The following is a 25,580-nucleotide window of genomic DNA, read 5'->3' on the forward strand; positions in this document are numbered from 1 at the left end:
TCTCAAGCAAAGATTGTCTTCGTTCAGCAGTGACGAAATTTATCGAAATCTGCTATTATTTTTAACTTATTAAGCTATAATCAATGCTGGGCAGAATAATAATCTAGCAGTGCAAAGGCGATAGTGCCAGCGTCGTGGATACAATGTTACATCACAATCTTCAAAGTTTAGTTATAAAATATATGAATAAAAAGGACTGTACATAGCTTAAAAAAATGCTGGACAATATTATTCTGAATTATACTTATTAATATAGCTTATATACTTATACTTTGAAAACTGTAAAATTATATTAATAGCATAAAATCTATACTAATAGCTTTGACTGTTAAATACTTCCGGTTTTATCAAAGCGCTGAAAAATTACAATGGCTGCATGTTAAAGTCTCCTTCGAAACATATGGAAAAGTCCGGGAAATAAAAATATAATCAAATCAAAGTGTAATATTAATGTTATCGAATAAACCTGCGCTTATAATGAGCTCATACGATTAGCCCCATTAGCGTGAGCTACTTTTATAATATCAAACATCAATTAGAACTTTGACTTTCGACCTTACGACACGCCCAACGATTGGCTATCGAATCTACTAATACTAATGACTGTGAATCAAGTCCGATAACCCACGAGCGAATTTAATACGAAGCGAGCGGTGTTGGTTCAGCAGACAATACACAAGTAACGACTAATATTGTGTAAATGCACAGTAAGCCAAACTAAATCCTTGAACTGGATGAATATTCTGGTCACATGTTTTAAAATGCAGTACTGTTACAGACCGTTGGTGCCAACTTCTAAGCAAAGAGAATTGGAAACATATAATAATTACACACTATCTATCTTTTATAGTATAGTAGATACATACAGTGTGACTGCCTCGTTGGTCTAATGCCTTGATGTAAGGTCGCAGACCTGGAGGTCCTGGGTTCAATTCTCAGGTCGGGCCAATAAAAAGTTATTGGGGTTTTCTATCAGAAAATTTTTAATAGCAGCCCGGAGTCTGAAATATGAAAGTGTGTTCATTCCCGTGCCTCGGAAATCATGTAAAGCCGTTGGTCCTGCGCCTGAACTCTTTCCGGTCATGTTGGATTGCCGTCCCATCGGATTATGATAGTTAGGGAATAGAGAGTGCACCTGTGTTTGCGCACACTTGTGCACTATAATGCTATAATATCTCCTGCATAGTTGGCTAATCTCTCTTGAGATTGGCCGCCATGGCCGAAATCGGTCTGGACATTATTATTATTAAAAGTTTCGGAAAAGGTTCACAAATGTTGAGACTACAGTTTTCATGAAACACACGATTCGATAACTTTTTCAATTGTAAAAATTCGATTCATGAGGAAACCCTGAAACTATATTTTAACACGCTATTGTGAGTTGATCATACGTATTGAATCTTCGTAACTATTGCTTAATCTGAGATTAAAATTATCTAGTTTTTACTTTTATTGAATTAGAATCGCCTACAGTATAATTTTATATACTCAAAGAAGTTTGTAATGAGCGTTTCTTAATAGTTTATCTTTTTATCTTACCGAGGATATTACATTTTATTTTATTTTATTTATGTGGATACACTCCGTACTTGATAAAAAAGCCGTTAATTAGTACACGCGTTTTTTTTTAAATTGAATGATCGTATGAACACCATTTAGCAATAATAATTTAAAACAATTAAATAAGGGCGCAATAGTCTGTAAAGAAAGACATTACATAAAAAATCACACAGGGGTCTATAAACATAATAAAAAGTTTGTTATTAAGAGATTAAAGGTGGATAAAGAAAAAGGCTAAAAACTCATGGAGCGCTTTTCACCGCGAATGTCGGTTAGTGTTACCGCCCGCAAACTTGGCGAGCTATTATCGCAAGAAGAGTGGGTATACAATATGGTTTCAGGTTTCTGTACGCTCCCACCCGCCAACTAATCGTAAGGCGCGCGGGCTGAACCCGCGCCCGCCGGTGCATCGGGACCAGCAAGTAATCGCACACGTTAGGGGTGTAAAACGCGTCGTGAAATGTATTTTTTTTACATACATATCTACAGAAGCTGGGAGTCCGAAACCGCGACGGGCGCGGGTCAAAACCACTTCATATGTTCTTAGCCAAAGACTGATTGAAATGTTACCATGTATATAAATTTTAATTCACGCGCTAGAAGTCAAATAAAAATAAGAATCAGTGCGGTTAAAAGACGGCTAAGAAAATTAAATTAAGTAGATATGGATTTTAATTTCAGTTATAAAGTTTATTTGTAATTGTTACAACGAGCATATTAAATCAGCATCTGCGTCCTATAATTTTTTTCTATTTCCATTAATTTTTCCTTGTTACGCAGTCAAGGAAATTCGTATACAAACAGAATCTCAAAAATATTTGAGAATAAAAAAAATAGAAATATCAAATTAATAGTTACGATGACCGCTGATATAAAATAATAGTACTACAGATTAATACTGATATATCAACAAAATTGCAAGCCCAAGGGTAATTTACTAATTTAATGACGATATCATGCACATAAACTGCTCGCCTAATCCCTGGTATAGGTATTGTTCTAATATTATATCCATTTAATCGATTTTATCAATGTGATCGTGATATTTCTTTGTAGTCTTAGTAGTAGTAGCTAGTAATAGTATTAAAAACGATGATAAATATTACTGATGTAACACTTAAAATTTTGTGAATATCTCCTATTATCCGAATTTTAATCAAGGTGACCAATCTCGATTTCAATCCCCAGTGTAAGCTGCACAGGAGAAATTATAGTGCACAAGTGTGTTTGCGAAAACATGTGACAAGCTTTTTGGGCTCGATGCGGGATTAATACCTAGTACCTTGTGATCTGTACTTTTATGTAAGGCATAGGCTTAGGTAAGGAAATTAAAATTCTAAGCGAATACTGCTAAAAGAAGAATTTCACGACTACGCGAACTGTGTTTTATGTCTAACGAACACGACATAAGGCGCATACATACTCCTTAAGAACTTAAAAGCTTAAAATACCTCCTGCAATCCAATTAGTTCGGAGTTGAAACTTGCGTTTAAAATCCTACTAAGGCTTTTCAGGAGTAAGTGAAACAAGAGCAAAAGTTGGAATACATATTTTCTCCAATTAACGTCCGTGCCATTTACGGAGAAACAGCTATAAAAACACCTACAGACAAGATTATAGGAAATGTTGTTGCTATTAGGAATGTTGAATAAGTTCTCACATTTTTCAGCACAAGAAAACTCTACCATAACTAACGCGTACATATTTATATATATTTCGAATGTCAAACTGGGCACTAGATATATTTGTGGATATAATGTATTTTTTTAAGTATATGAATGTGAAAAAACCTTTTTTTTTAAACACAGAATTATTGTAAAGACTTACGGCGACAATGCTCTACCAGAAACAAGGCCAAGTTTGATTTAAACGCTTTAATAGTAATTACTGAGATGTAAGGAATTAAGAACTTTCTAGTACACCATAAATGATTGGAGACTAAGAATTAAAGGTATGACTTATTAAGGTATCTTATCTGAGGCTAAGTTATCGTACAGCTCAATAGAACTTGTTCGACTAGAATTACACTAATAAAATATAGCTACAGCTGAAAATAGACATGTAAATACAATTAGCTTATATATTAAAACATTAAATTACTTCGCCCTCGCCTCGATTTTAAAATATATCTCCTTCTTAAATTATCTCTCCTATTATCCATAGTACAATGGTGATTAATAAATTAACGGCCATAAAATTACTGGGCATCTTCGTAAGGAAAAGCTTTGATGCACAATGTTTCTTCACTGCAGGTGAGTAATATGTACATGAAGCACAATTTCAGCAAACACATGCAGGTTTCCTAACGCTGTTTTCTTTCACACTCGCGCAAAAAATATAAGCATAAGCTGTAGAACCCAGATTTATGCCCATGTTACTTATTTAAGATCCACGTATATTACCACAAATGATTAATATTTTGACGAATGATATGATGTAAATCAAAGTCAGTTTTTATTATTATTTGTAAATACATAAAGTGCTTTTATATAGAGGCAATTTAAGAAATACACTATATTCGTACTATGTTATTTATCCACTTTTTACTTAAATTCCAAATCTAAAATTAAATTTGTCTTGTGTAAGGTGATTATTACACGTTCAAACTAGCATCAGTTTAAGCCGTAATCTTGGAACAAAGTTTAATCAAAGCGGATTGAAGGATTGATGGCCAATGAAATAGGTGACCATAAGACGTTCAATCTGGCATCAGTTCAATCCATACCAAAATTTAATCATAAAACCTCGGATCAAAATTTAATCAAAGCGGATTGACGGCTAATATCAAACTGAAATATCTTACATACTTAAAAGAGTTAGAAGAAAACGGTAGGCGAATTATTATATGCCCATTAAAAAATAATTGTAATTAAAATCATCGGAGATGGTGATCACTCAATTAATTTTTGATTGAAAGAAATGTGTTCGGAAAAATTGTTGGAAATGTTTACCATATTATTCAATCAAAAGGTGTAAAAAACTGTAAACGAGAGGAATGTCAATGTCGAACGTATACCGACGACTGTTGCGAGATTGACGGATCGCTGACACACGGTTAATTTTAGTATCAATACTGTATATATCGACGATTAAATTGACGCTGCATTTGTAGGTTACCTAACAAGTATTGACTTCGTTGCTCAATTTATAAAGGATCCACTTTTTATTAGTTCTAGTCACAGTGCAGATTGTTTTGTTCGCAAAGTGATTTTTAATTAATATTTACTTTCTTCTATTGTGTGATTCGCAGCTGTTTTGTAATTAACTTAGAGCTTACTAGAATTGAATGCCATTATATATTATTTCGAATAAATAAATAAGCTGCAGAAGTCTTTGTCAAGTTTTGCACCACTTTTGAACTTCATTTTAGAATTGTCTGTAGATGACAAGGAGACGAAGTTTGTTTTATTTTGTAATGCCTTACTGAATAAAATAGTAAATTAATATATATATAACTTATATCAGAAAAAGTAGCGCGATTTGAAGAAGGTTTTAGTATATAATACTATCAGCGTGAATTTCAGGTTCATGTAGACTAATAAATACAGTGTTACAATGATGTAACAGAGTTAGATAATAAATTTGTCGCTATTCGGTTTTGGTTTCGAATCAAATCGATGACGCCCGGCGATAGAAGTCGTTAAGGTACGCTTTATGTAGACGTCCCTGAGTCCCATTGAATCCTAAATAACTGATACATTTCAAAATAATACTAATAATAATTACTAAAATTACATTTAAAATTTAGAGGCGGAAAATTGTAAAGCGGGAAAAATATGTTTAATTATTCCACAAGCAAATTATAACATCAACAACTACAAATAATAAAGGAATATATATATATTGGTCCAGCCATCGAGCGATCAAATGCACGGTGGCAGCATGCCAACTTACTAAACTAAGTTTTAATGATCACCTACATTGAAAGTCGACAGCACTTTTTACCACTTCTCTTTTTGCTAATGATACGCTAGGGTCATCGTTATTCTCTCATTTGCAAACTTTCTGTCTTATGATCGAGTCTGTAATATTTTAGATTAATAGTAGACATTTCGATTAGGGTCGCAAATATTTTGACAGATTAATTTTATTTTAAAAGAAATCTTCGAACCATCTGGTACATGGTCTTAAAATATGTGTATTTTAATGATTATTCAGATTGGTAAGCTGCACATTAATTATGTTTTTTTATACTCATAAGTAAATAAAGACATTATACCTGCTAATTATGTTTACTTTGTATTCAGATTGTGCACAGCTGGAAGTAGCATGTACAAGGAGATGAGATAACAAAAAAAACTAAATACCGACTGAATTGCAAAATAATGATAAAAATCATAAAGGAAATCATGCAAATCTAAAGTAACGATGCTTTTATAATTAACAACAACACAGCACGTGTACATCTCATGCACTGACTTACATCTGGGCGGCCGCCGACAGGCGACCGGAAGCCGCGCATGGCTGGGCTTTCGCTGCGGGCACGCTCTCGTCTTAGGGATTTCATTTTTTTTAATGTACCGCTCGTTTGTTAATTTGAAAGAGTGGTAAGACCTGTATGAAAAATATTAATTGTAATATTTTGTCTTCTATATATACATAATTATACATTGAGACGAATATGGCGTCTATGGCGATATGTATATTGGTTGGTATATCATTCTACTCACATTGTTTCTCTAAAACATTTAATTTTTGTATAACATAAAGCTATTAATAGGTCGAGCAAGAAGAAAGACTTTTTAAAATTTACAGCTAATCAGACAAAGGAAGAATAATGGTAAATATTTCAATCTCGAATCAGATTGATCCTGAACGCAAAAGTTAATAAAATGAATAACACTTATAAATGTAAAGATTATTATATTATCGCTTGTAATTATTTAACACAATACAAATTACATAATAATTAAATGTAAGCTATTATTTTTATATATCAAAATGACATAAAAGACCATGCTCTAGAAAATCTTGTCTAATAAAAAAGACGATAGAAACAACTTTTATAATTAAAGATTGTTGTCACTCTTTGTGAGCGTTCCAGTTAGCTTCTGTTCTGTTCTTAGGGCTGTTTCTTAGATAACAATTACGAAGTGGCTACCGTGCTTTGAAATGCACCGGCTGATGCGATGGGGAACGAAAGAGCTATGGCCTTTAGACTGTGAATTATAGACTCTGCAACACGAATGTGTTATCGTGAAATCAGAACGTTGTTTTTATTATTTTGTAACGATATCAAAAATTACTTCGAATATCAAATTATATTTAATCAAGATTATATAATAATATGGTTATGAACATATTATTTTTAACATCATAACACTAACTATATTTATTTTGACAACTTTTAAGTAGTAAAGCTAGCATTATAAAGCAAGAGCCAATTACAGGCGTTTTTTTATTTGTTAAAACTAAAAACGTGACTTAAATTGAACACGACTGAAATCCAGTTATAGTTTGATATTTCTATTTTATACACAGCAAAAATTAAAAGGATTTTCGGCATTCGTTATTTCCTCTACGAAAAAGGTGAAAAATCAAATTGTAACATTTTATGAAACTCATGGTAGCGAGTCACACTAGCTGTACTTTTATAATTAAAGATTGTTGTCACTCTTTGTGAGCGTTCCAGTACTTTTAAAATGGTTAACTAGATTTTTGGTGTACTAACACTTTTACTGACAAAAAGCAAATATTCACAGTGATACCATATTTAGGATGGAACGATATGCGAATACCAATTAGTAGTTGTAAAATTTGCGAAATAAGATTGCTATTTAAATTAGTTTTATATTTTTAACATAATTTTCGTTAATTAACAACCTGATTTCAAAAGACTTGCCTTTTTAAGTTAATAAGACAATTTGTGTGTTACCAAAAGTGGATGTTTTTGATTGAAAGATCGAATTAAAGCTTTATTTTGAGCCTTTTGTGCATTCAGTGTTGTAGGGATTCCATATCACATCACAAATGTAAAATCCGCCAAATGAACCCTTTGCTCATAATGCGCAAAAAAAATCAAATTAAATTTATTAGATTTATGTGGCTTCTAGGATATATGAACAAATTTAATTAACACTGTAGCACAAATTTTATATTAATGATACGATTATACGTTATTTTTGAAAAACTAAGGCGGTTACAAGTACGTTTGCGTTTGATAAGGCAAGTGTTTCCCTCAATGATTTTTACATGACCTGGTAATACGACTCTCTTCAGAAAGTCAAGGGCGTCATATAAATTATTATTCATATGAATATGGGCCATAATTTTTTATAGTATTATTAAATTAACGTAATTGTATTAAGATATATTTACTAAAAAGCATTTAGCTAGTTAATAATTGCTTATAATTGAAGCAAAGTATAGACAGAAATGATTATTGGTTTTCATTTTTAAATTCATTAGTGTACTATTATTAATAGGAAAATATTTCATTTAATAATTTAGGCAAAAAAGAAGAAAGACATTATAATGTCGCGGACTGTAATAAAATCGGAAAAATGATCGACCATATTATGAATCCTGCTCGTAGTCCGTAACCCGTAGCCCGTAGCGTAATACAGCAACAGGCAGTCTCACAATGACTATGTATAATGTAGTGTGTATCTGTGCATGACTGTGTGTCACAGTGCCTGTTTATATATTACTGAGTATGACTCAGTTTGTAACTGTGCATGACTGTGTACATCAGTGCGTGACTGTGTGTCTATGCGTGAGTGTCGGTATAACTGCGTGTCTGTGTATGCAAATGTGTCTGATTGTAAATGTGTGTAACCGAGTGTAACAGTTGAAGATTCGTTGCATCGAAAAATATCGTATTATATTTTAGACAAAAAAAGAATAAAGACATATCATTTTGCGGATTTTAATTGGAAAGCTGAACGAATATAAATCCTGACTCAAGCCCGTAACCCGTAGCCTGTAGCATAATACAGCAACAGGCAGTCTTTGTATGACTATGTATGATTTAGTATGTATCTGTGCATTACTATGTTTGTCTGTGCATGACTGTGTGTCAAGGTGCCTGATTGTTTATTATTTAGGATGACTTAGTGTGTAACTTTTCATGACTGTGTGTGTCTGTGTGTAACTGTGCATGACTGTGTTGATTAGTGTTTTAAATAAATTCGTACTTAATTATTTTTATTTTATGGATAGTCTAAATGATAATAAGTAATGATTCTATTTGACTATGCGTGACTGTGCGTGAAATTATAGGGCCGTTTAACTGCATCGGAGCGTAATAATTTTTATGAAGAATTTTTTAAATATTAATAATATCACGTATTATTTCATATATTATAAATAAATAATTTTAATAGTGTGTGTAATTTAAAGATTTAATTTTAGTAGTGCAATTTAAAGATTTTATTTTTTTTAAATCTTCTTGTGTGTTTCTCGATTACTTGCAATATCCAACCCATTTCATGTAGCGATTTTTTTTTATAGATAAGAAGGCAGACGAGCATATGGGCCACCTGATGGTAAGTGGTCACCAAACGCCCTTAGACATTGGCATTGTAAGAAATGTCAACCATCGCTTACATAGCCAATGCGCCACCAACCTTATATAAAGTTTTTATGTCCCTTGTGCCTGTAATTACACTGGCTCACTCACCATTCAAACCGGAACACAACAATAACAAGTACTGCTGTTTTGCGGTAAAATATCTGATGAGCGGGTGGTACCTACCCAGACGAGCTTGCACAAAGCCCTACCACCAGTAATAGTATAATATATTCAAAAGTTTAAGTGTGTAATAAATTCCGAAAATCAACTTTTCAAATCAATATTGCGTGAGATAAGATCGCAAAGACCAGTTACTGAAATTAAGAAATGAATTTCGACCCGCTCCGGCGCTTATTAACATAGATGTACGTTTTGCGACGGCAATTTGTAATTCAATGATGTTTTACGGTTTCTAAGCTTTATTATAAAACGACTTAACTTTTTTGCTTAAAATTTAATATATATTAATTTTTTCATTCAAAATTTAACATTTCTATTTAAACATAATGTTTTTACTCTTTTTACCGTTTTTACTCTTTCTTTTAGTGAGTTGTAAGAAATCTAAGCGAGTATGTTTTTTTGTACTTTATAAAATTTATATCAAAAATAATTTTAAAAAGAATAATAGCGGAATTAAATTTTTTTACAATTTAGAAGACTACATTTTTTATAACTTTATATTATATGAGTTAGGAGGGTTTTTTATCGCGGCCTAGGTCTATTTAGAAATTTAAGAATTAATTGTAAATTTCGAAAATAAAATAATACTTGACTAATAAATTTTAAGGAAATATTTTTTGAGTTAATTATTTATAATTAATACTTTACGGTTTGAAAAAACTTTTTTTGATAAAAAACACTAGATTTGAAGAAGTCACAATATTAAAAACAAATTAAAGTAGAATTTTAACACCATTTTAATTTTTTTTATTGAGTTGGTTTTTCACTTTTTTAACTTATACTAACGCGCTGTAGACTTACCTTTGCTAAGCTGAGCTGCGCTGCTCTAGTTTGGGGGGTTGCTCGTAGCGCGTCGCCGGCCGGAGGAGTTCTTCTGGTGCTGAGGGTAGTCCACCCCGGCTTATATACCATTCGGACCTGCGCCGGTTACCTGCGCATCTTACCTCCTCACCTCTAACCCACCTCCACCGGATTTTAACGGCTATCTTTTATTATAAATATTTGACGAACACTGATTTGAACCACTTAATTTTGCGTTGTTAAAAGTAACGTTAGAATTTTTATAAAGTAGCAGGGTTTCAAAGACAAGTCATAGGTTGGTTTAAAGACGTTTTTTTTAATAACTAGTTTGATTTTTTTATATATATGAACATTATAAATAATTCTAAAAATATTTATGATGTTTATAGTTTTAACGGTAAAAATAACGATTGAATCACATTATTATGCTTATTTTATAAAAAATTAATTAATTAAAGACCGAGTTTAATACTTAGGTTAATATTTATTAAAAAAAAAATCTTATCTTATATTATTGAAATTATGGTTAGTTTTTATTATGCTGTTTGACGTGAATTTTAACCAGATCTTGAAAAACTTGCCAACACTGAGTCAGCCTAGCCTTTAGCTTTAAGCGTTAAGTATTTTTATTATTATTTTTACATATTAATATGTTAACTGAAATTTCCCTTTTTCAATTTCCATCATCGAACAATATGACTGTAACAGTGTTTTGTTGAAAACATTCGACGTTACAAACGAACTCCAGAAAATGCGCGCGACGGCAACTCGCACAAAAAAAAGGAACTCTTTGATCCTCGCACCGCAACGCAAACTGTATTAAAGCACTATGTTTTGTCATATAGTGATAGTTTTTGAAATCAACCCATTTGTATTAAATATTCCTAATTGCTAGATCAGTATAGGCATATATATTATTATAAAATTCACGTGTATACTAATAGCCTACGCTCATGAAATCGTTTCTTCTGTCTGACTACCAAAACATACTTCACTGGCAAAACAACGTATATATATATACATAAGATACTGGCTGATTTTTCCGTAAGAAGTCGGGTCAGTTATAAAAGGTGTAAAGCTATATGGCCTTACTTATAAAAATATTTAGCGGTTATGTTTCGTTATCGCTGATATCTCTCTATCTGACATTATTAATTTGACATTCGACAGAAGGAGATATAAGTATTGTTTAACTTATCAACTCCTGAACTTTTATAGGTATGATATATTTTAAACGCATATTTGGTTAATTCGACAAAAATGACTATTAAAATACTTCTTCGAAGACAAAATAAAATGAGTTAAATCTATTATTAATATAGAATATATAGCTTATTTTATATAGTATGTATTAATAATATAAATGAGTTTGATAAGAATTTTATAAATGAGAAATTGAGTTTGTTTATTATCATGATCTATTTATCGGTATTGACTTCTTTATGTATGTATGTATAATTATATTATATGAATTTATATTTTGTAGTACAAATTAGTTTATAAAATCGGAAATTATTGTAATTCGTTAATTATTATACTTAATATTACAGCTTCAGATGTAACTTTATACTTTGCAAGAGCTTACAAATATATAATGATTGAAAATGATTGTAATATATTATTATTTCATACTTAAGACTTAAAATGTAACTTCTGTGTCGCGAGTTATCCGGTCTGAAGCATTGATTTAAATAACTATGTATTTATAAAATCATGTTAAACGAAACATTCAATCCATTTTACCTTTTCATAATTAAGTCATCTTAAAAAAATATCAATAAATTTAAGGAATACCTCTTATTTAACAAGGCTTTAAGATAAGTTAAATTCAATCACAGCTTAAATTGCTTCTAAATATGTGTATGGATATAAATCTTTCAAGGAATTCCCCAACTCTCATAGCGACACTTTGATCAAACAAGGACCCTGTAATTAATGAAATCTTTGAAATTTAGAATACCTTAAACTATCGCATTTTGATGATAAAGATTTTTTATGATATAAATTATCATAAAAAATAATTTAAAAGCTACCCGTCTGCGTCGCACGGACATAATAAGGATCTACATACAAAGTTTATATAGGGTATATACAACTCGATTAGTTTACGCAGAGCACACCGGAGTTTAATGATATATTTAAAAATTATTGTAATTTTTCAGTAAAATTACACAATACATTGATTAATTAAATACTTATAAACCCTCCTCATGAATCACTCAGCTTATTTGTGAAAACCGTATGAAAATCCATTCGGTAGTATTTGAGTTAATTGCGTTCAGACAAACATACGACGAGCACTTTGTTTTATACTAATACCTAACATTTGTCACACGCACACGTAGTGTCGTATTATATGTTGATTTTAAACAAATTCCGTAAAACCGATTGATGTAAAACTTCACACCGATTATCAAATAATAAATTCATTCATATAGTTTACGGATAGTAAAATTGTGATAGAAAATTATATCATCAATAAGCAAAATTTGACGAGCCGGTTGGCGTGTTTGGTAGATACTTGCCTTTCACGCCGAAGGTTGTGGGTTCGATTCCCACCCAGGACAGACATTTGTGTGCAGGAACATGTCTGTTTGTCCTGAGTCTGGGTGTAATTATCTATATAAGTATATATTTACAAAAGAAAACTAGTATATGTAGTATATCAGTTGTCTGGTTTCCATAGCACAAGCTTTGTACAAGCTTAATTTGGGATCAGATGGCCGTGTGTGAAAAATGTCCCAGGATATTATTATTATTAAAACCAATTTGTTCTAAGTATAGTAACCGAACATTAATATGGTAAATATAAATGATTAAGAATGTATTAATTTTTTTTTCAAAATTCTAAGCAAAAAATTAAATTGTGAAATAGCTTTGATTTTCTTTACATAACAATGGTAAACAATATGATTATTTCGTGTCGCCATACTGACGGTGAGCGCATTTCTGAAGGATTGATATTAAATCCAACAATATCTCCATTGTTCAGGTCGCCTCATGTAAGTAACCGTATAAAGTTACATGTCTCGTGATAAAGCTTTTAAGGATATTTCATTAAACATCTTTTATATAATCTGTTGTGATCTTAAATTATTAATTTAATGATAAAATAATTTCTTATTAAAATATGTACCGTCGACGACATATTATTAATCGATTTGTAAAATAACTAACAAAAAAATTGTTTTAAAATGATGTAAATACAATATTGTTTGATTAAGTATTACTGAGCCGAGATGGCCCAGTGGTAAGAACGCCTGAATCTTAACCGATGGTCAAACTCGGGCAAGTACCACTGAATGTTAAATTTGTAATTAAAATTCATCTCGTGCTTGACGGTGAAAGAAAACATCGTGAGGAAACCTGCATGTGTCGAATTTCACTGAAATTCTGCCACATGTGTATTCCATCAATCATTGGAGCAGCGTGGTGGATTAAGCTCCAAGCCTTTTCCTCAAAAAGGAGAGAAGGCCTTAGCCCAGCAGTGGGAAATTCTCAGGCTGTTACTGTACTGAAATTAAATTTATTTTTTATGACAGTTGCCGCTCTGCTGGACTATGTCATATTCCATCCCCCCTTGAGAAATGGTCTGGAACTTTTTCATTCGACACATGCAGGCTTCCTCAAGATGTTTTCATTCACCACAGAGCACGAGATAAATTATAAACATTAATTAGGCACATGAAAACTCAGTCTGTAGGAATTTGAAACGGAAATTTAATTTCATATAAAAAAATTGTTTTAAGTTAATCCATGTATTAAAATAAATACAAATGATTAGTATATAACTAGGAGCTTGTATAAAATTCTGTTGCATGATTTAACAGACCAATTGTAATGTTAACCGGTCAACTTAAATAAAAGCTTGGAAAAATGAAGTTTCTGAAGCACGTTCTTTATATTATAAATAAATCTGAACTTTAACAGTATCTTTATGTTTATATACTAAGACCTAAGAACAAGAAATTATCACAGTGATTGACACATCGATCTTGGTGGTCTTTGAGTCGGCGATTTTTTCAGAAGCTACTTGTGAAAAAATACGACAGAATCAGGAATCTTTCTTGAAATCGGTTCAAAGGAAATTTTTTGTCTAAGTTACGAACTAACAACGCGAAATAATTATAAGGTGAGATATTTTAAATTAAATCTTTTCAAGTTTTTGATCTGGATTCCTTGAGATCGGGCTATGAAGGGCTTTGAACTTAAGAGATGTAGACGGAAATAATTAATAAATGAAATACATTTCGCAGTTAATTATAAACTTGTAACGGGTAAATTATAAGGATCACGTAGCATTTATATCTATGGGGTTAAATACTGCTGTTTCTTTTTATGTACTCTTAAAGACGTCTTATATATTGTTATATTTAAGGTCGACCACTGGGTGAATACTAGTTGATGTTAATGTGCGAGGCTGTTATATATGGTATACGGTAATATGTATACTATCTACATAATGTTATATTAAAGCGATATATAATTAAAAATAAAAATGAAGACGGCATCTGTTATTGTAATTGGTTCATTATTTGTTATCATTTATTGATTAACAATTTTATAAATTTACGTCCATAATTTTGTGAATAAGTTTATGTAATCAATATGAAATGAACTGATTAAGGTTAAATAATACGTATAATTATATTTTTAAAAAGGAACGTAAAAACACGATGATCATTACAAGCTGTGCAAAATAGGTTTTTTTTTTAATTATTAATCATAGCTAAATATTAGAGGTCTAAGTGAGTATAGATATGTATTACGTATATAAATATATTTTAGTATTAGTAACTTTTATGCGATTCAGTATACCACAATTATATTGATTGAAGTTAACTTCTTCTTTTAATTTTAATATTAAGTTCTTTTAATATCTTATATAAAGAATGTGTGCACTTTTATTATTACTTACTTTAATAAATAAAATTACATAGACTTAATTATAATAATAAAAGTACGTCTAGGTACTTTTATAAACATAAATAACTGAAACTCATATATCGTAAGTCCTGTTTCATAGTTTCGAAATTTAAACAGGTGTCCGGACCAGACACCGGCTAAATATTCTCTCGTATTTTAGGTAAAGCGGCTTTATCATTTTGTATTGAACTATGTATACAACTCACACTCATTGTCAATTGTACGAATTTCATAAAAGGTCAGATGTTCCATTATTATTAATCGTAGCGTTGATATATTTACCAGCGATTTATTGCGACCAGATATTTTACCATTTTACTTTTATTATAAAGTCCTCTTAATTGATAGTTTAAATCAAGTAGGGCAGACAATAGTCAACATAATGAAAGAAGTATAAGTATATTTAAAATATATATTAAACCGAACTAAAAATATTTTTCCATTGCTCGAATCATTTTATTTCACATCTATACATCGAGGGATTAAAAGCTTTTTGCTTTTAGAAGAAAAAAGTAATCCGCCATATTGCAGCGGCGGCCATTTTGAACAAACTATAATATTCAATATACGAGATTTTATAGTTACCAGCAAAAGTTTACTCTCAGTAGGTTTGACCCCCTCCCACACATGTACATTCATATTAAGTTTAATATAAGCTTGTAAATAGTAAGTTCTTGTTTTTAACAGCCTCATTAAATATTATGAATATAACGAAAGCAATCGAAGATGCTGAATAGCGAAAATTTAAGAAAGGGTGCGAGTCCAGCGGTTAGTTTTTGCGTGTTACACGCGATCGGCCCATAAACAAACTTCGACATGACGTCAAATAGAACAGCAGAACCTCATAACGCTATAGCAGGATAACTTCCTATCTACACCGACGTTACATCGCTCGAGAGCTTGTATATTTGATCGCACTAATATCAAGCTACCAATCCGATTTGAATAGTTCTCCTTTGTGTTAGATAGCCAGTTAACTGAGAAAGGTTCTAGAATATATAAATTTATGCTACATCCCTAACGGTGGAGTGTCTTTTGATGAAATGCACTCGATTGTAATCTAATAATGTATGACAGTGATATATATATACTAATATTATAAATGTGAAAATAGGTTTGTATATCTTTCTGTTACTCTTTCACAGATAAACCATTGAACTAATTGATGTGATTAATCTAATTTGGTATGAAACAAGCTTGCACCCCAAGGGAGAGAGTGTTAGGTATAAAAAAGGCTTCTTTTTTATACCTAACACTTGACTCGTAATCAAGTAAGACGCATTGCAAATAATTCAAAATTAGTTTTTTGTTATTTGTATTGCCATTGAACAGAAATGCAGGAAAATAAATAAAACCTAACTTACTCCGAAGCTCTTTTTCTCTTAGCCCGGAGTATTTCTTTGACAAAGCGTTTTTCTAATAACTCCACGACCCTTTACAGTCACCCAGTAATCATTGACTATAATATGCACTAGACGGTTATCAAACTATTAATCGATATATTTGTCGTGTTCTTTAGCAATATGGTACATAATTTTATTACTTTAGCGAAGTTTACGTCAACCATATATTGAAAAAGCTGTTCATATTATATTTTCATTATTCTGAATAATGTTTTTTTTAATGCCTAATTAAGTATTATTAAAATTTTGTATTAATTATTAATATGATGTACGCAGGCTCACTGCAATATCTCAATAATTGCACAAAAAATATCTTAGTAAGTACGTTAATTATAAAGATTGTTTTTGTCAAAATAAGTTTTATAGAGTCCCGTAAAATACTATTTCCTATTTCGTATATATATAATGTTAATTGTGTTTACCAACAAACTATACCTATGTATTTTATTGTTGGTGTAAATAAATAAATCATATAATTACCTTATATTAGTTTCATAATTTCATTTATCATTAATTAGTGCGTTCGTTATATTGCAGATGATTAGAAGATATTATGAATATATTTATCTGATAACTGTACAAGTTATGGTACTTGAATATTTCACAAGAAGCGGCTTACGTATCGCAGAAACAACGAGATCCAACTTGTTACAGGCGTATTTAGAACAGTAAATAATACTTACTCATCCCTCATTAGAACAATACGTAATGCATAATATGTAACATGAAAAAATAAATATATAGTCGAATAAAGTTAAAATGATTTTGTAATTATATTTAAAAAAACCATTTAATTTCTTTAATGTAAATGCTTCAAACCAAACTTAAGTTTACATACTAATAAGAGAGAAATCCATACTAAAAAAATGTAAACTATCTTTGCGTACTGACGTAATAATTGTATTTTCCTGTTTAAATTCTAAACAATTCTTATAGTGTAAACTGCAGACGATTTTCGAAGATCAAAAGAAATTCCCGGATTAGTTTTTCTCACTGGTTCTTATGTGTGTTTTTTCTTTGCTTGATAAAAGTAAGTCATCCTTCAATAGTGTATAAATATTTTTTTTGTGAACTTAGATGTTTGTTTTTTTTTTAAAGTGTTTATTGCAGATGCAATAAACAATGCATGGGTTGGTACCGCTTACTCAGCAATTACTCTACTATCAATACTTGTTGTATTGCTGTGTTCCAGATTAAAAAGTAAGTGAGCCAGTGTAATTACAGACCCAAGGAACATAACATCTTTGATCCGTGGTAAGGTGACGCTTCGACGCTGTAAGAAGTGGCTTACATTTCTTCCAGTACCTGTATTGTTTGGTTGCCACTGTGCACTAAGCCTACTTTAGACTTAAGTTCTATTTACTTAAATGTTTGTTACTTACAAAAATAATTTCACTAAACAAGATATTAAATTTTTGTAACATAAATGTTTAAAAAAAGTGGTATACTTATCTATTAAATGAAAAATTAAAATGAATATAATGTGCAAATATATAATAATGAAAATACCTGGCCATTTTCAAAAAAATGATGTTTTTTTCTCGATGTGGAATCTTGGTGCTTTATTTGCATAGGCATCGGATCTTCTCCAGACACCGCACGTTGGTAGGACAATCTTCGACCCTTGTTATCGTTTTTTTGGCTGTACAATTCATTTTCTGGTATACTAGAAAAATCTTGATAGGAATGACATGTCAGCATTTCGTTTTTCTCGTCTTGTATCTTCCTTTGCGCGTAATTAGCTAAACCTTCACTTGCTATCCATGACACTCTAAAGCAAGAGGAAATAAATAATATTATCTTAATTTACCAGTTATGTATAGTTCAGTATATGAAAAATAATTATTTTTGTAACAATTCGATAAAGCCAAGCAAGAGATCCAAGCTGGATTATCTCATGTAAACGATTGAATCCGAGAATAAAGATTGTAACGTCTTTGCAAAAAAAATATTTTTAGAGATTCAGGGATTTTTTCGACCTTTGTATTGGGGGTTGAATGTGAGCTCCCGAGTGGATAAATTACGCATCATTCAAGAGGTCCTGACTCGCTATTGTGAGTGAATTATATATTAATTTATGTAGACATTCTTTCTTAACACTCGAGTGAATAGACCGGTTATCGTTTCTGTTAATAGTTAATAAAATATTTAAAAACAAATTAAGTTTTTAATAAATATATTTATTCTAATTTCATAAATATTGAATTATATTTATATATTACTTACATTACAGCTAAGATGTAGTATTTACCTATTCATTCGCGATGCCTTCTTGCGTTGCTGACGGTACGGGGCGTCCAATCCGGAACTCATCGAGATAGCGCGGGAATTCAACATTGCTTCTTTTAAATAAAACTCATTTAAGCCTGCATAAGTATAGCTTAGTATAATACCAATAAATACATAATACAATTTAGTTCATTTCCCTCTTCTTACAACAAATGTGGATTCAATTATTTTATAAGTAATATTTTTATAAGTATTAGACTAATTATTCTGTAATTCAAATATTTATTTTCATATTTTTACTGGCTTAATGCAAGCCCGTCTGGATAGGACCGCACACTCATCACATTTTCTACCGCTGTATAGCAGTACTTACTATTTTGTTCCGATTTGAGGGGTGAGTGAGCCAGTGTAACTTCAGGCACAAGGGACATAAAATTTTTGTTCCCAAGGTTGGTGGCACATTAGCGATGTTAGAAATATTTCTAACAGCGCCACAAGGTGGTGAAAACTTACTATCAGGTGGCCCATTTGTTTGTCCGCCCAACTATGTTATAATATAAATACATACATTTATTTAAATAGCATAATAATAATCCAAAAATATGAGCGCAGTACATAGTGTTTAAATGTATCCCAATTTCTGGAGAACATAACATGCACGAGAAAAGTCTCGATAAAATTAATTTAAGCAATATTCAATAGAGCTGGCGCTTATTTAGCCCAAAGGCTGAGTCCAGCGGTGCAGAGAGGCAATAGTGCCAGCGTCTTGGGTACAATGCCACAGGACAATCTTTTAGACGCCGTGTTTTTGCTTTAAATTTGTAATGTGTATTTTGTTCTTTTCATTTTAATTTTGTATTTCATAAAAATGTCTGTGCATAAATATTAATTTTAATTATATTTTTAAGCAATATACAACATAACTAGATGTTTCATCTTTTTTTACAACGCAACGCATTACCTGAAACATATTCCATCGAGCCTCGTCTAAATAAAGATTCGAAAAACTAAAAATATACGAACTTCTTTCTCTAACTCATTAAGAGACACGTTAATGCAGTCGAGTACTTTTTCACGTTTTACAGCTCTATAGGTTTAACTTTGCTGAATTTATAAATGTATGTACGTCTAAACTGAATTTGAACAACACATGGTGTTGTTGAAACAAAATGCGAATGCTTTTTTTTTTAAACCAAGGAGAATTGAGATGGATCAGCGGTTAGAAAATGTTAATCTTTACCGATGATTGCAAGTTCGAAAAAGAATCATTGAGTTTTCAGTATTTCATTTTATGTGGGTTGAATTCGAGTAGCTGGATAGATTTGAAGATTATCTCGAATAAATAGTCATATTAACTTAAAAAGGGAAATTATTTTGAAATCAGACATTCAATATTATTCATATAATCTAAATATGTTTAATGCTAAGGCTAAGACCTCACGGAGTGGTTTTCCCCCGCGCCCACCGCGGTGGAAGAACAGCTGTTTTATTACTAAACTCACGAGGCCGGAGTTCTGTTCGATTACCGCAGATGTCTCAGTTATTGCGGTTATTGTTAATATAATAAAAACTTACTGTTTACGCTATTAGAATTTGAATATGACTCTTCAAATTCAGTGGTATGTGGACCATGTAGTGCAGGCTGGCTTCCAGTTGGGCTGGTTTGTGATGACGAACTCGGCAGGTTTCCGCTCTGCCTGAATGATAAGCTGGAGGTACTGGAGGTACTGCGCACTATTGGAAACGGCGGCGTTTGCAAACTTGTTCTGCTTCCATGCGGTTCCTTAAATAGCAAACTATCTAGTGTTCATGACTAAAAAATAATACATTTTCCAAATTAAAAGATAATTCAGAAAATGTATAGTAAAGTTAAAATAAAAATCGTACATTTCTTTCGCACCTTTGTTTATAATTAACATTTTTACATTTTGTTTCAGGGTCATTGAAATAATTATTACTTTAACTACATATATATACTTAGTTTAAAAATATTTTTTGTCGGTTATCGAAATAACTAACTTTAACTCAACTATAAAATTGATAAAGATATCGTAGGGCAGTTATGAAAAACAAACTACGTTTTATGTCAGTCAATATACATACGAGAATAATATGTGAAAATTAATCATATTAACCAGGTTATAATTCAATTGGTATCTGTAAAGGTAGAATTTTGTGATTGATTATTAACTAAATTCCGAATGATTTAATAAATTAGTAACTAAATTCCTGATGAGAGACTGGAAATTTGTAATATAGCTTATAATTGTAAAACAATGCAATAAAATGAAAGGTAAAACAATGGAAATCGCGGTATATAATTTTGTTTATGAATAATTATTACTTTTTTAATGAGCTTAGAATACATAAACCCTGATATATTCATTTACTACGTATTAATCAAGCATTACATATTTGAACCATTATTCTATTCATATTATATTAATATATTTATTAGATAAGAAAACACTCGCTCACCTGTTCCTGTAGTGGTGGACAGTTCGTTTCATTACCTTCACTTGTATTACAATTATCGTTTAATGATTGCAGTGAAACTGACATGGAACCACGACGTTGTAAAAAACTATTTTGTCTTCTAAACATTTCGGTCGTGTTTCTAACAAAACTGTCCAATTTCTTCCTAAAGAATGAATATTTCCTTTCAAGTGGAGATTTTCCGATTGTATGTAAATCTAATTCAGATTGCGAGAAACCATCTTGTCTAGATAGCATCGTATGGTCTAGGGATAATTTTCTATCTCGATTCTTTTCAATAAGGTTTCCATTAGATAAAGACACAGTAAATTTATCAATTACATCATTGTTTTTATTATCGTTTATGTCTTTTTGATTATTAATAAGAGAATTTCTTTTTTCAGTAGGGGCCTCATTTGGCGTAAAATCACTTGCTTCCGCAATTTCGATGTTTTTTATATTTAATTTTTCTGGAGTCCATTTATTTGTATTCACTTCACTTTCTACATGATCTTCTAAATCAGCTTTCGTAATATCAACATCTGGATTTACTGCACTTAGTGGTTCGCTTGTATTTTGATTCATTAAGGACTCTTCAAAACAATCCTCTTCGTTGAAGTCTTTGCTGTTCATAATTTTGCTACCAGGAGGAGCCTTTAATCTCATGCTGCTATTCATTTTGACACTTCTTAATATTTCCTTTATCTTAAGGTTTTCTTTTATACTTTTCACGTCAGTAATAAATAGAGTATTTTTATCTTTATCATTATTCTTCACTTGTTTTTCCTTTTTTAACTTTTGCGATAATCTATCCATACTCACACATTAGAATAATTATCATATAAACACTTAAAATTCACTTTACACAACAAAGGACAAAATTTCCTAAACTATTCCACATGGCTATTGAAATACTTATCAGCTGCGAGCGCTAACGTCACACCTGTATAAATCGTTTAATCGCAGTGGAGCTATTGTGACGATAACACTTTATCGCTATATCTTACACGGCATAACTTTAACAGGTTAGCGAATACTAGAAAATTTAAGATTAAATATACTAGTGTTACAATATTGAGGCTGTCATAATACGGCTTATTTTATAAATATAATCTTATTGTTAACCGTATAAATACAGTTATCGTTGAATGATTTCATTTACACTCACGAAACTAGATAATATATAAATGATATCGAGACTCCTTGAGATTATCATTGATAATAAGTCACATATATTCATTTTTATCGGTTCTATCTGGAACTAGTTATCGCTATATATTTAACAATTTACACATTGAAATTGTGTTCCATTTCATTTACGTGCGAAATATTTACGATATTACAGGGTACTAACATTTGTTTTGTAATTGGTTAAAGGCCAGACGTTGTCAGTAGGTGCAGATAACAAAATGTTCTAGTTAATTATCTACTTTCCGTGTTCAACTGTATTCGTATTTAATACAATATTTTGAAAGACGGATCAGAGAAACAGGGGGAAAATTACAAATATTTTTTTCAAACATATTTCTATTTTGATTTTGTTTAATCCTAATTTCTCCGTTAATTCCTAATTTGTCTAACGATAAATATACATAACAAATTATTAATACTCTTGTCGCAAGGCTAATTTGATAAAATATTCAATGATTTCAGAGTACGTGTATAATACAAGTACAAGTTATCGGATCATTATTTGCGGATCATATATTTCAAAATCTTTTATCAGATATATTTCAAGTAATAGGACGCCATTAAAGACTTTTACAATAAGCCCTTATTTTTTATACATAATATATATTTTGTGCGTAATAAATTGACTCGTTTTTAATAACAGATTTATACTTCAGAGACAGATTATATTCATTAAAATTGTAATTAAGGTACATCAAAGCTTATCACTAATTATTATGTGTCGAAAACAATTACGACGTGATGCATGGTTGTACGTGAGTAACGTTTAGCAGCGTTCGATTAAATAAGAACATTTAATAATAACGAAATTGATAGAATCTGAAGCTATTATAAACATGCGATAATTTCTAATATTATTTGAATATGCTCGCTAGGCTTTACGTGGTAATTATTAAGTACTCTATATTCTCTCTCTTGTTAAAATTCATGCAAAATGTCGGTTGTTGCGTTTAAATTATCAGTTAGGATTATTTTAACGAAATGCTATTTTAATGTGCTTATAGTTTTAACATAAGGATATACAACAGCATTTGAAAAATATATATCAAAAGGAGATTCGTTATTTGTTTCTAACATGAACAAATTAATAAACATATTTACAACGTTAAAGATGTTCTCACTCTGAAAATGATTATAAACTTCCATAAACAATATACTATCGAGAAATTTGCATATTGATGACTTAATTGATGAATGTGAACAAAAGCTTTCATGCACTTTATAATATAATAACAACCGAACAACCTAACAACCTGCAGCGTGACTGAGGAGAGACAAAACTCGCTGGCATTCGTTTTTTTTTATTTCTATACGGTAACAACAATGAAAGTTACATTAAAAACAAGAGAAAATAGCACGTTCTCGTATCTTAAATTTATATCAGACGGATAGGTATGTATTTCTAATACGATTTTTAAATATATGAATAATAAGAGATAATAATAGAAAAATAAAGCTTTTTGATGATGAAATATTGTAAGGATGAGTTGGACTTTAACGTGTATTCGATAAAATAGTTAGTTAAACTGTAATATTAAGTAGTTGTACTCAGAGATAATTATTATTCAATAATTTTACTTCAAGAAAAATCCTGATCATAATATGTATGATGTTAAAAGAGTAATAAAATAAACTAAGTATAACAAATTACATCCAAAAATAAGTCGAGAGAGAGAGAGAGAGAGAGAGTTTGTATTCTGTGCCATCAGGCATCGTTTAATCCGATGGGGTTGGAACAACGACCTATGCCTCATCTGACTTTGTTCTTGTTGCCGTTCATCGGACTATTATAGTGAAAGAATAGAGAGTGAACCTGTAGTTGCACACACACGCATCATAATATTTATTTCATTGCTTCCTTTGCGAAAAGTAGAGGATTTTGAACAATTGGGGCTTTGTTCATCCGGTCTGGGTGGGTACACCTACTCATCGCATATTCTAACGCCACAGTAATACTTAGCATTGTTGTGTTCCAGGTGAGGGAGCCATTGTAACGACAGGTACAAGGAACATAACATCTTAGTTCCCAAAGTAGGCGGCGCATTGTCGATGTACGGAGTGGTTAATATTTCTTACTGACCACTAACTGTCAGGCTACTTGCCCACCTAAAATATAAAAATAAAAATATTTTTTATACCTATATTATTACAAAAACTCGTTTTATTATGTTTTAACGATCACATCTAAGGTTGTTATATATTTATATCTATTTACTGTTTGTTTTCGAAATCAGAATAATCGATAAATGAAGCGTTAATGAAGGGAGGCTGTTTATTTTTAAATCTGCTTACCGTAATTAGAGAATAGTCTGTAGACTTGTAGATAATTAGTATTTTTATTTTATTTTATAAGTAGGCGGACGAGCAATTGGGCTTCCTGATGGTAAGTGGTTACTACTGCCCATAGAAATTGGCGAAGTAAGAAATAATAACCATTCCTTGTATCGTCAATGCACCGCCAACCTTGGGAACTGAGATGTTATATTCCTTGTGCATGTAGACACATTGAATCACTCACCCTTCAAACCGGAATGAAACAATACTAATATAAATATTGTTGCTTAGTGGCAGAATATCTGATGAGTGGGTGGAACCCACCCAGATGGGCCTGCACAAAACCACCAGGTCTTTAGTAATAAAATGATGATATATCGAAAATATTTAATATATTTTTATAACGTACTAGTTGGTCGTCCCGTTCACGTTCGTTAAAATAATAATTTTATCCCGAAATATTTTTTGACTAATGATTAGTTCTGATTTTTTTTTATTTTGAAATAAAAAAAATATTTAGTCGTTTAAAAACTAAAATTTAAGTGTTAATAATAATAAATAATATTTATATGTCTTCAATTAAAAATTAATATAACAAAAAATATAAGTTTGGTCGGAAAATTAGAAAACAATCTGGATTTAGGCAATAACAGCGGGAGGCTCTGTGTTCAATCCAACTACAAATAGTTAACTGCCATCCAGGTGACACAGAAAACCCATTATGACAAATTTTATTGAAATATGTTATACATATTTCAATAAAATTTGTCAGGTCGTTTAACAGGTGGATTATTGCGAACATGCACACACATACACCACCTACCCACACACACTGATAGACCGGAATTAAAGATTTACAAAGAGTAGCTAAAGCAAAGGATGCGTTACCTCTTTAAAGTTTTGATACGTATCTGTGTGTATATACATATGTATATTAGGTAATTGTTTACTTTCGTGCCATCTGTTGTATTGTACATTAATGATTCTACTATGTCCGAAGGTGTCACCGGTTACAACCGTAAAAAAAA

General features: G+C 31.1%; 1 protein-coding gene across 3 annotated transcripts in view; it reads right to left on the reverse strand.

The window, feature by feature from the left end:
• LOC126780664 (uncharacterized) overlaps positions 1-22,061 on the reverse strand; it is a 57,730-nt gene extending 35,669 nt beyond the window's left edge. For 2 of the 3 annotated variants that reach the window (XM_050505292.1, XM_050505291.1), the window contains exons 1-4: positions 21,091-22,061; positions 20,188-20,395; positions 18,635-18,749; positions 17,893-18,154 (exon numbers count right to left, since the gene is read on the reverse strand). In XM_050505292.1, the coding sequence (XP_050361249.1) occupies positions 17,893-18,154; positions 18,635-18,749; positions 20,188-20,395; positions 21,091-21,903 (1,398 nt within the window). In that variant the 5' untranslated portion in view covers positions 21,904-22,061. Of the gene's footprint in view, positions 1-17,892; positions 18,155-18,634; positions 18,750-20,187; positions 20,409-21,090 lie in introns of all 3 variants that reach the window. The other variant, XM_050505293.1, reaches the window with a different exon arrangement.
• Between the last annotated feature and the right edge of the window lie 3,519 nt (positions 22,062-25,580).

Source organism: Nymphalis io, chromosome Z, assembly GCF_905147045.1.
Source record: "Nymphalis io chromosome Z, ilAglIoxx1.1, whole genome shotgun sequence".
NCBI classification, from domain to species: Eukaryota; Metazoa; Arthropoda; class Insecta; order Lepidoptera; family Nymphalidae; genus Nymphalis; species Nymphalis io.